Consider the following 16,480-nt stretch of genomic DNA (forward strand, 5'->3'; position numbering starts at 1 on the left):
CAATGTTGCTCTTCTGTTTCACTTTTCACTTTCATTTATTTATTTATTTATTTGCAGCTCTGCACTGGTGTTGCAGATCATAATAACACATTCACACATGACTTCCAGACCTCATTCCTTCTGCTATTGGGCCTTCATTAGCCATTTGTCACTCATCCGTCAGAGTGGTGACAATTCCCTAACAAGCCGTGAAAACACGATTCTATTGAATTGATCTGATCCTCTTTATGGCACAAAAGCAACAATATCAGAAAAGGATTTTTTTTCCCAAACTGCGATTCACCAGACCAGCATGAATCACTGCTGTATTTTTAGCACAGGCGTTGCTGCACACATTAATGATGAAAATCAGCTTTAAACTGTTCCTGCCGTCTAAAAGCTTCACTTTGATACACTGACCAGCAGCGTGAGAAGGAAGAAAATGCAGATCTTTGAAAAATGATCTGTCTGCACCAATGAGAGCTGCCAGACAGACCTGTAGCTAGCGTCACACCTCAGGTGAAGCTGCTTCGGCTCAAAGGTCAGATGAGTTCAGGTGGGTCGTTTCGATACTTTCATCCATTCAGTTATTTGAGAATATGCAGTGGTTTCAGGTTAGTTGGTGGTGGGGCACTCCGCAGGTGTATTTAACTTTGAAATCTCCTGATTTAGGACAGAGATGAGCATCAAACAGGACATAGAACATGTTTTTCTGATTCAGTCCAGATTCAACATCCACATAATCGCAACCCATCAGGATTTAAGGTGTTGCCACTCAGGCACTGAATATGATTTAGAATAAAATGACAGCTTAAACTTTATTGCAAAGGTTGAAAATAATACTCTTTAGATGAAAATGGCATTGTGCCAAATCGCAGGCGACATCCTCCCATGATATGTAAAAATCCCAGATTTTCCCCTGTTCTTTCCCATTCATCCACCGAGCCTGCAGAACCTGACGCGTCCCTCCAGTGTCTTTGTTGGCTTTTATTTCAGCATTTCTTTGGTGTTGTTTTTTCAGAAGAAGACTGAGAATTTATTGTTTTAACCGCAGCTAGTTGTTCTGGGCATTTAGTACACTTTTAATCTGCCAGAAGGTCCTTTGAGTGAACATGAGATAAGAGGCAAAAAACCTGCTGTTAAAGCTGAGGAAGACTAGCTTTATTTCAACTTCATGTTTCAATGCAAGGATTGGCTTTACGGGACCGGAAACTACAGCCATGTTTCATTTCTCTGCTCGAGTGCTTTGGGGCCAGTTCTCCTGTAGGCTGCTGGTGCGACGCTGGTGCTGGGCTCGCTCGCCGCTGCCCACGGTGCCGTGGCTGTGTGCTCTACAAACATGTAAAAAGCAGCCAGTGTGACGGACACAGGCGTGAGAACTGAATGCTGATCATCTCGTTCGCAGTCGGGTCACATCCCAGCCACATTTCATCACTCCTTCTGTTTACCAACTTTTCCGCTCAGCAACCCATTTTTCCAAAATAAATTATTCACAAAAATGACTAAAAAATAGTATTGAGAGAACTTACAAATGCAATAATTTAGCCTAGTATAGGCTTCTGCTATGTGAATTTAAGGAGTACTCACCTAAGGATCGTGGTTTATTGTATCTCCAGGTGTTGAAACAAAAATATTGTCTTTTCTACATCGTTTACCTGCCTGGTTTATCCATCTCTTGTCGGCGATGCACTCTATTTTTATTCAGGCCACAGCAGGAGAGCAGATGCAGTCTTATTGGTAATTTAGTGCCACGCAGGTGACTTTTTTCCACATTTGCGGTGCAATTTTGCCAACAATTTTGAAAGAACACTGGATTATTTTTGAATGATTGGGGGATTTGGGGAACATTTTCTCTCTGTGTCTTCATCGCTCTTCATGTCACGTCACGGCTGTTGTAGAGAAATTGCATCAGGGATTTTGGCTTTACGTCATGTCCAACTTTTTTCCTGAAACTTCCAGACAATGTGCAACGTCCAGCAGCCGTTAAGTGAGTAAAATATGCTGCTATTAATTTTTTTTTTAACAAAACACCAAAAAAGTTGCCAAAAGTGCTTAAAACAGATGCATGATACCCAACACAAGATGTTAATTTAGAGTTCCTGTGAAAATGAAACAATACTTGAAGTGTAAAGAACACCAGAGCGGTGCCAATTAAAAGTAACAGCTTTGAAGCTTTGCTCCAAGTAAAATAGCCTGCATTCCATCTTATAAATTATGGTGGGCAGTGGGGACTTCTGAGCTTCTTCTGTATGGTCTGTTGTGGTCTCCATCCATAAGCTCCTTGAGACTTGGATATCCAGCTCCCTTGTAAAAAGGTTGCAAAGCCATCAGTACTCTTCAAATCACCGCTCTTGAGACCAGGCTAAACCATTAAAGGTATGCAATCTCACGCTACAGGGATCTGAGTCCCTCCTGGCCAGAGGCGTTTTCTCTAAGACGACAACGGAAGCTCAGCTTCCAATAAAATGTCAAAAATTAAATGGTCTAATATCTTCAGTTGAGTTGACATTTAATTGACTACAAATGTGTTAGAGCACATTTATTTTGAAGATGAGTTTGTTCAGGATGAGCTGCTTATCAACTGACTCGATTTGATTTGTTCACCTCTCATAAGGTTCAGTAGCGTCAGTGCATTTGACCGTAGAAGCCCAGTATCCATTCTCTACAATAGGACTGTGCGGAACACGGATTTGTAATTGCATGAAATGGGACAGTCGTTGGATAAACGATTTTGTCCGACCCCTGGAAGCTCAGCTTCTCTGGAGGTGAGTGGAGCAGTGGGCTGGCCTCGGCTGACCTGGACGCCGGGCTTCCTGTGTGATGATTGGGGGATTGGTTGAAAGACAGATTCACCGCTATTTTGAGATCTGTCCAGTCATTTTAGCGTTAGGAGCTCAGTCCCATCATGGATTTTGCTAGTGAAGTCGATAAAAGAAAAGCGACAAAGCATTTCTTAGAATTTGCTTGGAGAAATTGCTTGACTATTGCTTGAACTATTACACATAATTTCAACATTTTCAATATTGCTTCATTAGTTTAATTATTCATACTATTGGCCACAGGACTTCCAGCCTCCTCTGTTTGAAAGACTACCAGTAATCACCACTCGGGTTCAACCTGCTAGATTGATGCCAGCCTTTGTGTGCAGCAACGGAGGGTGTGCTACAGCTGCCATACACAAAGGGCTTATGGATATGAAATATGTATATGAAAGTGTATTGTGTGGTTAGTTGGTCCGGGTCAAGGTTTGATTCTTGCCTGGGGTGCAAAAGGTCCTGGGATCAAATCCCCAAAATCTAGAAAGAGGCGAGGTAGCTCTTGAAAGCATGGTGCTAACTTCAATGCTAATGTACTCACACGTTTAGAAACGGTATTTACACCTTTCTGGGGTCTAATAAAAACCTCCTTTTTAAAAAAGATACTAAAGAGAGTTTTACCTGTAGCACACATTTATAATAAGATTAATAAATAAAAGATCTTTTTTTAAGAGTGGCTCATTGTCTTCAAATCAGAAATACAACACATCATTTGCATTTGTTTTATTAAGCATGGCTTACAGCACTTGTATATTTTTCTCAATATAATGTGGACATAATGTAGACATGCAACCATAAGTAAGAACCTTAGTTTTCCTGTTTCCTGCCGAATGCAACAGTAACAACGGCATTCATCAGTTCTACAGTGGATCTGACATTTCAACGCAGCACAATCTTTTACAGCTTTGATCATTTTTTGTGTGTGTCCCCCCACCACCCCTACCCCTCAGTTTGCTGTCGTATTCATCACAATAGAGAAACAAGGCAAAACCATAAATGATAAAAATATACAGACAGCATTTAGAGATTTAAGACACCAAAGGGAACTCCAAGGCAGAGCTGCTGTGGGACTCACAGACTTGGCAGTTTTCATGAAGAAACAGCAGAGAGCTTGGATCACACTGAAGCGGAGGGAAAAACAAACAGATGCAGGAGACAGATTAATGGTGAGACAGCAGATGTGTTAGAGAGATAGTCAAAGGTAAAAGTAATCTCTCTCTGCAGACCAAAGCCTCACCACCGAGCCACTTGGCTTGTGTAGTCCTCTGTGGTGGCGGAGAAGTCACCACCGGCCCCTTTCTCTGAGCCGCCCCCCCGTCTCCCTCCCCAGCTCCCTCCCCCTCTGCGTTTAAGCGGCCATGGTGGGCTTTGCTCTTTCTGCTCCCTCAGCCAGCGCCTCTCCTCTCGCCTCTTTAAGCGCACCTCCTGATGCTCCCTCTGCCGGGTGAACTGGAAACGCTGGAGGAACAGGTCCTTGGCGTACTCGTACAGCTGCACGTCAAGGAAGTTGAGCTCCTCGATGCGCTGGCGCACAGGTTCGCTCAGATCCACGTTGGAGGCCCGCGTGCTGTTGATCTGCGTGAAGGCGGAGATGAACCTGAGGCTGAACGTCCGCTCAAACAAGTACTGCGTCTTGCGCTGGAACTCAGTCAAGCCGAAGAAGGCCATGTTCTTCAGGTTGCTCATGGCGCTGCTGAGAAGGATGTGATTCCGCTGGCTTTCGTTGGTGGATGACAGGTTGTAGCAGCCCACCAGGCTCAGGTCGGCCAGCATGCGCACCTGCCGGTTGTTGGCCAGGTTAGACGGGCAGTTCATGAAGTCCGTCAGGGTGACGCCGGACCAGTCATCACCGCTGTAGCAGTTGGGCAGCTCGTCCTGGGTGGGGGAGCGTCCGTCACACATGTGGAGGGCGGTTTTCCACGTGGCTCCACGCTGCACGTGCTTCCACTCACTCAAGTAGCGGGAGACTGGGTCACGCAGCATGGTGATGTAGTAGAAGTTCCTGCAGCCAAAACAAACACAGTCAGAGAGCTGCGAGCATCATCATCATCAGCGTCAGCATCATCGGCATTATCGCAGGGGGCTGTCGTGCATCGTACCAACAGATGGTCACTTCAGCCTCAAGGTTGAACCTTTCCAGCCAAATATCTGATCCAATATTTAACCACTTCCTAATGATCAGAGTCACAAAGGGGGAAGTAGAACACACAAATGAGGTATAATCAAAATAAAAATCAATGAGTCCTTAATTTTTAGGAGCATGTGATATTTTCAGGGGGGGAGAATAAAAGCAAAATGAGGTAAAAAAAAAAAAAAAATCCACCATTCCACCAGCGACCTTAATCCGCGCCTGTCTAATTCTTTATGTTCGCGATAAATTTATTTTAAAAAATGCGCTCGCTACCATGGCGATACTGCTTGCCAAAGTACTATAGCCTTTGAACAGCAGAACCCTGCATCAGTAATGATTTTCTGCTTCCAGATGATTCTGTAGCGCAGGATTCCAACACCTGCATATGTGGAGAATAACTTCAATTCAAGACGTAAATGGAAACTCAAACACATTAATGCAGAGCCCGAGCATGTCCTCAGAAAAAAAGAGGGAGCAGACCAGAAGAGGTGAACGCAGAAGTGTCGACCAAAGAACATTCAAGAACATTCAATAAACAAAACTTTATTTTCTTAGATTCACAAAGGGCACATGTCAAAGTGCACTCTGGCTGACAGGCGGTCAGGTAAAGCTCCTGAGGTGATGTGGTGTGAGTGCCACGTCAATATTTTATACGGGACCGTCCCTTCAGAGAGCAGCCTGAGCAGTTAAAGTGGACTGGGAGTTCATTCTGAAGCTGCTCTAAGCTCAATCAACGCTCCAGCTTGAGCACCAGCATGGACTCTGGTAGTTTGTGGACATACAACCTTAGAGCGGCTTTTTCCAGGCTACAGTTGTGCAACAAAGTCTGTGAAGTTTCAATCTCGGGCAGAACAAAACACAAAAGTTGTCGCATGCGTGCTGCATGCGTGCTGCATGCGTGCTGCAGGAGTGCCATTAGAAGGCCAGCCTGGCAGCGGTGCCCTGCGTGTGTCAGGCAGACAGAGGGCTGTGATTAAAGCCCTGGTGGCAGCGGCTGCATGCAGCCGCTCGCCCCCCAGAGTCGTCTGACAGAGGATACATCCTCATTAAATTGTCTCAGGGATGTAAACACACGCAGTGAGTGTTGTTTGAGTGCACTCAACGGCCCGAAAGGTCAGCTGCATGTACCATCAGTGTCCGGATGCATCAGGATCATCAAGTCTGCAGAGGTTTTTTCCAGAATGAGATGAGAGGTTTGGTGAGCAGGGCGGGGCTCAAACCAACAGGCTTGTCTCGTCGCTGACCTCCGTTATCATCAGGACCACCTCTGTGGTTATTTTTGATTCAAAAGCAGAGGGAACACTTTTACCAAGGGAACAGACAAGACCTCATCACCTCACTGGTTCTTGAAATGCCTAGTGACAAAATTCTTGATAGATAAAAACCGTAATTATATAGTAATATATTTACAATATCAGGGAATTTTTTCTTTACTCCATTTGTCAGTGGAACGATAAGACCCAGGTGATTACGCCCTTAGCTGGAGTCAAGTGCCTGTTTTAATCCTGAATCAATAATGGACGGAAGGCCTATTGCATCTCATTCCAGCAGAGAGAACTAAAGCTGCAGCACCCCTGCTTCACCACAGCGCCAGTGAAAGGAGATCCATTAAGCAAAGATAAAAGAGGGATTCAAAGTCTTGGATAAAATGGAAACAATGACGACGAGACGTGCAAAGCGGAGTAATATCATTTCAAAGTCCCATTTAAGTAGATGAGAATTAATAATTTACAGTGTGCTAAACTTTATTTTCTCCATTCTGATTATTCTGTTTGAGAAAATTGTGCCAAAATTCTCTTGTTGCAAAGTTTCTTTACTTTTCTGTCACGCCAAAAACTGTTTTAGACGGGAAACATTTGTGACTGTGACTGATTCAGAGTTCACCTGGCATATTGAAGAGGCATCAGTTATTTTTCTTGATTTGGTCAAATAAAACAATCAAAATTTTGAAAGGAAATCATGATTTGAGGCATAAAATGGGGGAAACAGAGAAAAAAACAAAAACAAAAATCACAAAAGAAGAGGTTCATTCTGAGCCAAAAGGCCAATGTGACAAACTACATTTAACTCCCTGTAATTATCATCAGTGACGCCATTTCAGCTCACCGCTTCAGTGGGATTACAGGGTTGAAATTTCAGCTCGAGCACAGGGTGGCGCCTACAGATCAAGGCCCTCACACAGATTTTAACGTGAGGGAGTTTCTGCGTATTGTTGTGGTAGGAGTAAAAATAATTACACAACATATAAACAGACACAAAAAAGGCTGGCGCAGCCAGCAGTAAATGAGAAAAGACAACATATGTCCCGGTTTAACACTGGAACCGACTGATGTTGAGCAGGACAGCGTGTGTGTGTTTGTGTGTGTTGTGTGTTTACACTCTGCTGGCTTCTTTGATGTATTCTCACGATGTAACCGCTTTGATCTCCCTCCATTACTCCTCTGCAACCTTTTTAAAAACATCTTAATGCCGTCCTCCTCTGGGGACGGCTGTGTTGATCATGGCAACATCACACTTATATAACACTCTCCTATGATTTAAAAAAGTGCAAAGGTTGATAACGCTTCATAATTGATAAGTTCCAGTAATTGAATTGTTAATACCTGTACTTTTTCAAAAGGCGTGCCTTGTTTGTTCATCCAGGGACCTCGAGAGGCTCTCGGCTCTCTTATTTATTGAATGTTTCCTGTAACTAGAACCCTGGAGATGCCATCAGTATCCCTGTATTCTACCATAGAACTGTACAGACAAGAATCAGAGCACCGGTTCAAGAATCAGAGTTGTTGGATAGATGGAAGCTTTTTGCTTCCGCCAAAGAATTTCAAAGCTTGCTAGAGTTAGATTTTTTGGCTCCGTGTTAAATAAAGTGCCCCCAATGCCAGAATCTGTATTGTAAGTTTTCTTGAGTTTCCTGTTTTATTTTGAAAGTTTGTCTTCCCTGTTGTTGTAGTCAGCTTTTCTGCTCTTTCTTTCTTTTTTCCCCACATTAGTTGATTATGGTTTTTACCTTCTACCCCATCATGTATTCCCTGTCTTTGTATCACTGCTTGAGGTACGTCTTGTTTGTCTGATGTGATTTTGGATCTTTGCTGGCCCCTTATCTGCTTGGTTGCCTGAATCTGTTAACTATTTCACGTATGACCACCTGCTTCTTATTGGATTAAAGATTTTTCCACGCCAGACTTTGTTTCTACGCCTCACTTCCTCTTTTTGCACTCGGGCCCTCATTCTCCAGCCTTCTAACTCATATGTAAAACATTCTTAAAGGAAAAAAAATGTGTAATGGCACTTTGTCTTCAAAAGGTTTTGAATAAATGCAAAAGCAAAGAGGTGCAGATCAGCCAGATCTTTGGCGGATAGGACTGAAAACACATTTAGTTGTTTTGTCTGTTCTTGTCATCAATATTGGAGCCAAAACTAATTCAGATCCAGATTTAAGTTGACTGTCGTATGTATAGAAGAAAAAAGTTCCTTGTACAGCAGAATTCTTACATTGCTTCCCACAAGAAATGCCAGAACAAACTTTTTTTTTTTTTTAAAACGTAATATGAAAATAGTACAAAAAAAAAAAAAATTAAAAAAGAAATAGTGCAAAAAGAAATAGTCAAGAAGTACTTTGGTTACATACAAATAATAGTAACGTGCAAATGCAGCGCGGATATGTGCAAATGTTCAGAGGGATGTGTGCAAATCTATTGTGTGAGGTAGTGCGTGGTTGTAAGTCCTGTCAACTGTTCAGGAGTCTGCTGGCAGTTGTGCAGGACTTCTTCAGCCTGGAAGTCCTGCATTCACACTTGTGTACCTCCGGCCTGAGGGCAGAAGTGTGAAGTGTGGGTGGGGTCCTTCAAGATGGAGGCAACTCTACTGCGGACTCTGCGGTGGTGGATGCTCTGCAGGGAGGGCAGCGGAGTCCTGGTGATCCTCTCGGCAGTCCTCACCAAATAACTGAGGATTTCCTGCGACATGCCAAACTTCCTCAACCTCCTCATGAAATACAGCCGCTGTTGAGCCCTCTTGACCAGCTGTGTGGTCTTACATGTCTGTGCTGAGGGTGAGGTTGTTGTCCTCACACCATGACACCAGACTGGCCACCTTCCTTCTATTGGCCGCCTCGCCCTGTCAGTGATGTGTCCTATCACCGCGCTGTCGTCCTCGAACTCTTGGATGATGTTGTCCTTGTGGGAGGTGACACAGTCGTGGGTGAACAGGGAGAAGAGGATGGGGCTGAGGACAAATCCCTGAGGGGTGCCAATGTTTGTAATGATGCTGGCTGAAGTCCAGTTTCCGATCCTGACAGACTGGGGCCTGCCAGTCAGAAAGTCCAGGAACCAGTCACAGAGGGTGTGATGCAGAGCAAGTGTGGACAGTTTGTGGGTGAGTTTGTGAGGGATGACCATAGGAATAGTGTAGGGCAGCAGCAACGGCATCTGAGGTAGACCTGTTGGGCCGGTAGGCATACTGCAGGGGGTCCAGGGTGTCTGGTATGCTGCTCTGAATGTGGGTCAGCACCACTCTCTAGAAACACTTCATAATGATTGGAGTGGGTGCTACTGGCCTCTAGTCGTTCGTGCAGGTGGGTAGACTCTTCTTGGGGAGGGGGACGATGGTTGGGCTCCTGAAGCAGGGTGGAACAATACTCAGGCTAAGGGAAGGGTTGAAGATGGAGGTGAGAACATCAGCCAGCTTGTTGGCACATGCTCTGAGGGCCCACCCAGGGATATTGTCTGGTCCAGCTACCTTGTGGGGCTTGATCTTCCTCAGGGCCTTGAGTAATTGGTCTGATGATATGGTTGGTGAGGGGGAGGGAGGAAGTGTCCCGGTGAGGTCTTGAAGGTGTAAAAGGTATTGAAGTTGTCCGGTAGGCTGTTGTTGGGGCTGATGGTGGTCCTGTAGTCCGGGGTCCGCAGTGGTGTAGAAGCCATCCAGCCTCTCCCTGTAGTGCTTCTTGGCTGCTGTGATCACTAATCACTTGTGTGTCCTTAAACAGATTTAGCTAAAAGCACCAAAGCTTGATCTCCGGCTCTGCCTCTCCAGTTGTGACTCCAGCCAGTCTGAATAGCGGCCTCTCCTGGGTGTTCACCACAGCGGTCGTGTCAAACAGCCTTTGTGGAGCCACGACACTTTCCTGACGTTCGTCAGACTACTCCTGCTGCTGAGTTCATATCCCTCTGTGTTCCTGCGACTCCACGCTGTGCCAAGAGTTGACTATCAATCTGCTTTTGATTGCCTATTCATTTAATGGTGCAATTTTAGCTGTCGTTTATTACAGCGGGGTAAGAATGGGCACTAACTCTCATCAACATAGACATAAAATCGCTTAAAGATGCCAGTGAAGAAAATAATTTTACCTCAGCTTGTGAGCATGCTGTCTCCTTTGAGTCACAAAATGTAATGTTGTTCTTTACACTGTGAGCATGGTGCTTAAATTACCACAACTCAAGAACAATGAACTTTTGATTGCTGTCATTTTTATTGCAAACATTATTGTCTAGGTGAGCCTACGAGGCCCTGCACAAGGTTTTCCGGAGAGCTCCAGACAATCTCAATTGTAACAGACACGATATAAATCAAAATTGAATTCAATTTAAGATACTTTTATGAAGACGTGTTTTTATAACTGGAAAACTGTGACAATTTCCATTAACAGTCTGACTAGCTGTATGTCTGCATCTACACTGAGAGCCTAGAAACTTTAATTAGAATGGCTAGACTGTTAAATTAGATTTGATGGTGAAGAATGACTGGATTGTGACTCCAGAGCATGAAAGAATATCAGATTCAGTGCTGTCTGTGCCAGGAAGTAGACAAATACAATAGATACACAGCACAAAATAATATTATTAATAATGTTCCAGAGCACCTGTTAATGCTTCCTCTATTAAAAATAATTAATTCCTCAGAATTTCTTCAATATTTCAATATTTTGTTACCGCAGCTAACAGCAGTAATCTGTAGCCAGGCCTGTGTTTGTATGCTTGAATCTTTGATTTTCAGGTGAACTCTCTTAATGATGCCGTGTCTTCACTGGCTCAGAAAGAGCTAATGAGTTAAAGTGGACATGAAACAGCGGCAATGGCTCGTTCTAAGAAACGAGTGATCTCTCCCACAACAGCCAGGAGTTGTCCGTCTGGAATGCAGCAGTCATTAATTCACCTGCGAGCTTCCTTCAGTGCGGCGCGGCAATGTCCGTGCAACCAGAGCTGCTCTATTGTCACTGTTACCGAGACACTTGATGGAACGGAGCGTTTATCCTGACGCCTGACACAGAACCAGTCCGTTTGTCCGTTCAGTCAAAAACTGGGTTTAACTGGTGAAATATGACCGTCACCATATCTGAGGCAAACCAATCTTAAAGATAAGCCCGCTAAATTCTTACAATACATCAAATAAATCTTGCAGTTCTTGAACATTATCAGTCCAACACACATTGTTTTAAACCCTCTGTCTTTGTATTCGTGATACAAAGCACTGAATTCCCTTTTTTAATGGTTGTCTCGATAGCTCCAGTCACTTTGTGGAATCCTTGGGAAAACCAGGAATTACCTCAAAACCAGACCACATCTTTTCTGTCTTGTTGTGATGAACAGGTGAGACATGAGCCTCTCTTCCACTGCAGGAACTTGTATTATTTAAGGATTAAGCATACAAACTTGTTTATTTCATTCTTACGAGCTTCAATTTTGAATATGGAGCAAAGGAAGAGAATCACAAATAGATGGACAAGAAGCCAAGACCGAGTCTCTAGAAGACAAGGCGACAGGCCAGTGGTGTTCTGAGCTGTTCATTATCAAATTCGCTAAAGTTGGAGAAGGTGGAGGCACTGACAAACTGTCTCTATCAGTCGATATACGTCCCTATAATATAACATTATATTTTCCTTTTATCTTTAACAACTTTCAACATTATGAAGTCAACGTTATGAAAACCACTCCTGCAAATTCATTCTGAGATAAATGTCAGAAGGCAGAAGAAAACCCATTAGAGGACAGTTTACAAAGCTCTTTTAAATGAAGCTGCAGACTTCTGCTTTAAATGTTAACGGCTCCACTTGAATTTATAGTGTTAGTCATATTTAAAACACTTTTAGGATTTTTTTTAAAGGTCATAATAAATTAACTATGTAAAATTCTGTGGCTATACAGTTTAAAAATGTGAATATTAAGATCCACATGAAACAGCCAGCTATTAAACTATATGTACACTGACTGTGGTGATTGATATTTCTAGTATGCGGCACCTCTGATTTAACCTTTACATTTTCCTGTAATGACAGCATTGTGAAAGAGCCAAATTGTGCTTTTGATTCATTACATTTTCAATCAGTCCAGCACAGACTAGCACTGGGCCTCGTCACAAGGCTGTCAGTGCGAATTCTAATATTCCGGCTCCTGGCACACAGCGTGCTGAGGAACATTTAGTCGTCTGCTTGACATTCACAGTCCACAAGGTTTTCATTTGCACTGAAATCACTGCGTAAGAAGGCAATTTAGCTCTCTCATTAAAAAGACATGAACGCCTCACAACTTAATGGCATCCCTCAAAGGAAAAGAGGGCGCCTTTGGAGTTTTGAGGTTCCATCTTTGGGTCTTCACGTGTAGAGCAGCGCTGGGTCAGTGTTCACTTTCACCAGGACAGAATAAAGTGGTGTCCTCCAGCTGCAGAAGCTCCGAGGTGCTCTCACACCACACGCGCTGACGTTTCCCTGAGCTACGCGTCTCCTTGCATCAGTTAGGCTCTTTTCACTTTAATCCAAACACTGCACATCCTTCATTAGCATGCATAACGATCAAATCACTTACAGTTACTGTACCAGCACAGCTGCAATGAGAATTCGAGCACCAGTAACTGTGATCTTAATTAACACCAACCCAGCATGTTTCTTATCTGATTAGCTCACTGCAAAACATATGTTGCTGTTAAAAATGAATGTAGCAGCTACGATTCTTGCCGTTCTTTTCACTTGAAATACAACTCAGACTATTTATGTTTTCTGAAAAAGAGTCAGTGGAATTTACAGTGTGGTTTTCCAGAGTTGTTTTACACTGGATGATATAATATAGCGAGTTGTCTATGGCCAATCTTTGTGCTACAATGAACCAGTAAGCTTTTAAAAGGTTAATGAGGTCAATCCATTAAAGTTTGTGGAACTGAATTTGTAAGAAACTCTGACTGGCTGTTGGTCTTTAGACCTTCTGCCAACGCTGTGGTGGAAATAAAGATTGTGTGATATGTGGATCAGGTGTCGGGGCTGCATATTTAGAGGGAAAATGGGGCAGTTTCTAGCATGAACATGTGTGAGTCACCACGCGAGATCTCGGCAGCGCATGTGTGTGCCTCTCTGTGCTGTTCTGTTTCTCTCAGTCGAGATGAGACAGGAGACATGTATTATTTGTAACCAATACCATTCCTTAATGTGTCTGCGCTCCCCCTCGCAGCCCATAATGGACCTTTTTTGATGTTCTCCGCATCTTGTTGGGCTTTTGATGGTGACGGAATGGGGACAGCTGGTGTCACCTGGGAAGAAACAAGGGGAACGCTGGGACCTTTCATTTACTTGTCAGGAAGCTAGCATTGTGTGCACTTGACACGGTGTGCACATGCCGTGCACGCTCTTTTCTAGACTGCCTTTTTACGAGGAATAAACATGCCCGAAAATTGCCGATGGTGGACCAAAGAGTCGTGAAGCACCTGGCATTTTTCAGGCGATGCTCAGCCCTTATCCAATAATGTAACACAAAGAGTGACCTTGCTGCATTGAGCCCAGGTGAAAAACCTTTTGGGGAAGATAGGACCTAAATTCCTAGCTGTACACTGGGCGAAGATTGAACACACCTCTAGAGAAATCAGCTAAGAATGCAGTTGTTGCACCATCTGGCGCTGATCTGAATCGCTGTGTATCTTTAATGAGATCTGTCTTCTCATTTCAGCTCCTCGGGGAGCACCTGTTTGACCTCCTCTGCTCATCAGCTGGCAGAGAACAAAGATGTGAGCGGCAGATAGGCAGTGTCAACACAGTAATGTACACAGTGACACACCAACGGCAAAGTACAGGACGTCTCCAGTGTGAAATGCTGCTAAAATGGACAGGAGCATTTCCACTTCCACCCATGGCTTCAGCGAGTTGGTCTACAGAGGAAATTAATACAAAATTGGAGGAAATATGCTCAGATAAATGTAGATCTAAGACAGGAAATGTGTCTCCCTACTGTTCTGTAATTTCAGGCCAATCAGGCGTTGTAATATGTCGGTGCAGTTTCAATTATAAAGCAGGGAAAATCAAGCTGTCGAATAAAAGACCCCTCTTATCATCTCTCACTTCCAAAAATTGTTCCAGGAGACGGTGGAGGAGGAGACGAGGCGTGCACCAGCATGGTCCTTGAATTAATGATACAGCTGGAGAAGAGATGCGAGGGCGCACGCAGGCGGCGGAGACGCAGCACATGACAGAGAGCTGGAACCAGGAAGATCTGGCTGCTTCATCTCACAAAGCTCCATGCTTTCATGCTTTTGTATTTCATCTCTCAGCAGTTGTGCAACTCATAGATATTTTTCTTTGTGGAATTACTGTGATTATGAAGACCGCCGTCACCATCACCCCGAGTGTTGCCAAGCCTCATACCCCGTCATCACAAGACCGTTACCTAGTGACCAACAAAGAAAGCATAATGGTTTCTGCTCTGGTCATCTACAATTGGGAGAAAATCCCCGACTTTAGGTTGCAAACTTCTAATGTGAAATGAGGCGGCACCTGGTAAAATGTTGATGACATTGTTAGGAAATGTATTTGCTTTTTACCAGGTACCAGGATGGGTGGATGGATGGGTGGATGATGGATGGATGGGTGGATGGATGGATGGATGGATGGATGGATGGATGGGTGGATGATGGATGGATGGGTGGATGGATGGATGGATGATGGATGGATGGGTGGATGGATGGATGGGTGGATGATGGATGGATGATGGATGGGTGAGTGGGTGGATGGATGGATGGATGGATGGATGGATGGATGGATGGATGGATGGATGGATGGATGGATGACATGCAGGTCTTCACCAAATCTACATAATTAAATCCTGAACTGGGAATTATTTGGATCTGTACCCTATTGATCTGTGGAATGACTTTTTATTGTTAATAAAACACGTATGTACAAAGAAGTACAAAGACAAAACGCAGCTTTTTTCATTTATTCACTATTAGCGAGACTCCAAATTCCAATAAAGCAGCAATCTGTTTTTAGCATCACAGCGCTGGAGAATATAAAGAAATTTAAATTAAATTTATTGCCAAATTTAGGAGGCAGACAGAGTGCTGTGGCTGCTGCTGGGAAACTGGCTGATGAGATCAGCAAGAATAAACCAACACAGAAAATCTGAGGGCCATTCAAAGTAAACAAGATGCTAACCTGTCCTGCAGGGCTGAGGGGAGGCTGAAGACAGCACCAAAACCTCTAAACCAACAGATTTCATCGAGTTTTTGTTTAAATATAGTGAGTCCAGAGGCCTTAATGTGCTTTAAATACCATCAGATTAGCTCAAATACAGGGTCCATGACAGTTGCATCCAGATTTATTATCTAGATTTTAACACAAGAACAGGAAATTACTAATAAATAATATGGACATTATCACAGTTAATCATTTTTAAGAGCCAACAAGGAGGTCTATGGATGATTCCACCATGAGGGTTTCACACTCCCACCCTGGGTGAGTTGTAATTGATGCATTTAATAATGAACAACAGAGTCTGAGACTTCCGGAGGTGTAAAAAAAATAGGTTTGCAGAACGACCACTAGAAATTCGCTCAGCTCATAATTTACACGCGTGTCTATGGGCAATAAAACAGCTGTTTCAGTCATCATTGCACTTTTAAACAGTTCTCTCCATCTGAAATAGCTGTAATCATCGCGCATAAAAGTTTTAATTTCTTTTAATGCCCGTTTGAAACGGACGGACCTCGGCTAATGCAGTTGTCAGCTGCGTTGAGCAAATTGGACGGCAAACGATGTGGATATATTTCCTGCCACTGAAGAGCTGCAGGATTTTCCTGGCTCTTCCCCCGGCATGTTACACCGGCATGGATGCTGGTTTTTGACAACCACCACCGTTCGGCGTTATTAATGTTTCCGAAATTTGATCTCTCCAAGCGGGCCAGCTGGGGGAGAGGGAGGGAGGAGAGGCCCTGCAGATCAGGTTGATGATCTACATTTCTGCAACTGGTTTCAGCCTCTGCTTGGCATGAAGAATCAAGCCAGCAGCACTGGAAATGTTTTCAATATGGCTCTAATCCCCACACTGCTGAGAATATGGATTTAGACAGAAAGAGGGAGAGAGAGCGCTCTAATGCGGAAGATAAATGGATGCTGGGGAGAGAAAGAGAAATAGGAAATAGATAATAAGAAGATAAATTGAGCATTCAGGGCGTGTGAGGGGAGGGGGCAGAGCTGGAGCTGTTCAGACAGATAAATATGTGTAGAGATGACACAGTGAATTCATTACGTCAATAAAGCAAAAAAAACATTTTCACATATTTCGGAGTATGCTGGAAATTC

The 16,480-nt window shown here is 43.8% G+C and overlaps 1 protein-coding gene and 1 long non-coding RNA gene across 2 annotated transcripts in view; one reads left to right on the forward strand and one right to left on the reverse strand.

Moving 5' to 3' along the window:
- Positions 1-376: 376 nt before the first annotated feature.
- LOC130532084 (uncharacterized) lies at positions 377-14,920 on the forward strand. The gene is made up of 3 exons (XR_008952259.1): positions 377-535; positions 13,854-13,911; positions 14,261-14,920. It is a non-coding gene; the product is annotated as an uncharacterized LOC130532084 (long non-coding RNA).
- Positions 3,504-16,480, reverse strand: part of hs6st3b (heparan sulfate 6-O-sulfotransferase 3b) — a 37,612-nt gene continuing 24,635 nt past the window's right edge. Inside the window, exon 2 of the mRNA XM_057044372.1 lies at positions 3,504-4,797. Within this exon, the coding sequence (XP_056900352.1) occupies positions 4,029-4,797 (769 nt within the window). The 3' untranslated portion in view covers positions 3,504-4,028. The remainder of the gene's footprint in view (positions 4,798-16,480) is intronic.

Source organism: Takifugu flavidus, chromosome 1, assembly GCF_003711565.1.
Source record: "Takifugu flavidus isolate HTHZ2018 chromosome 1, ASM371156v2, whole genome shotgun sequence".
Lineage (NCBI taxonomy): Eukaryota > Metazoa > Chordata > Actinopteri > Tetraodontiformes > Tetraodontidae > Takifugu > Takifugu flavidus.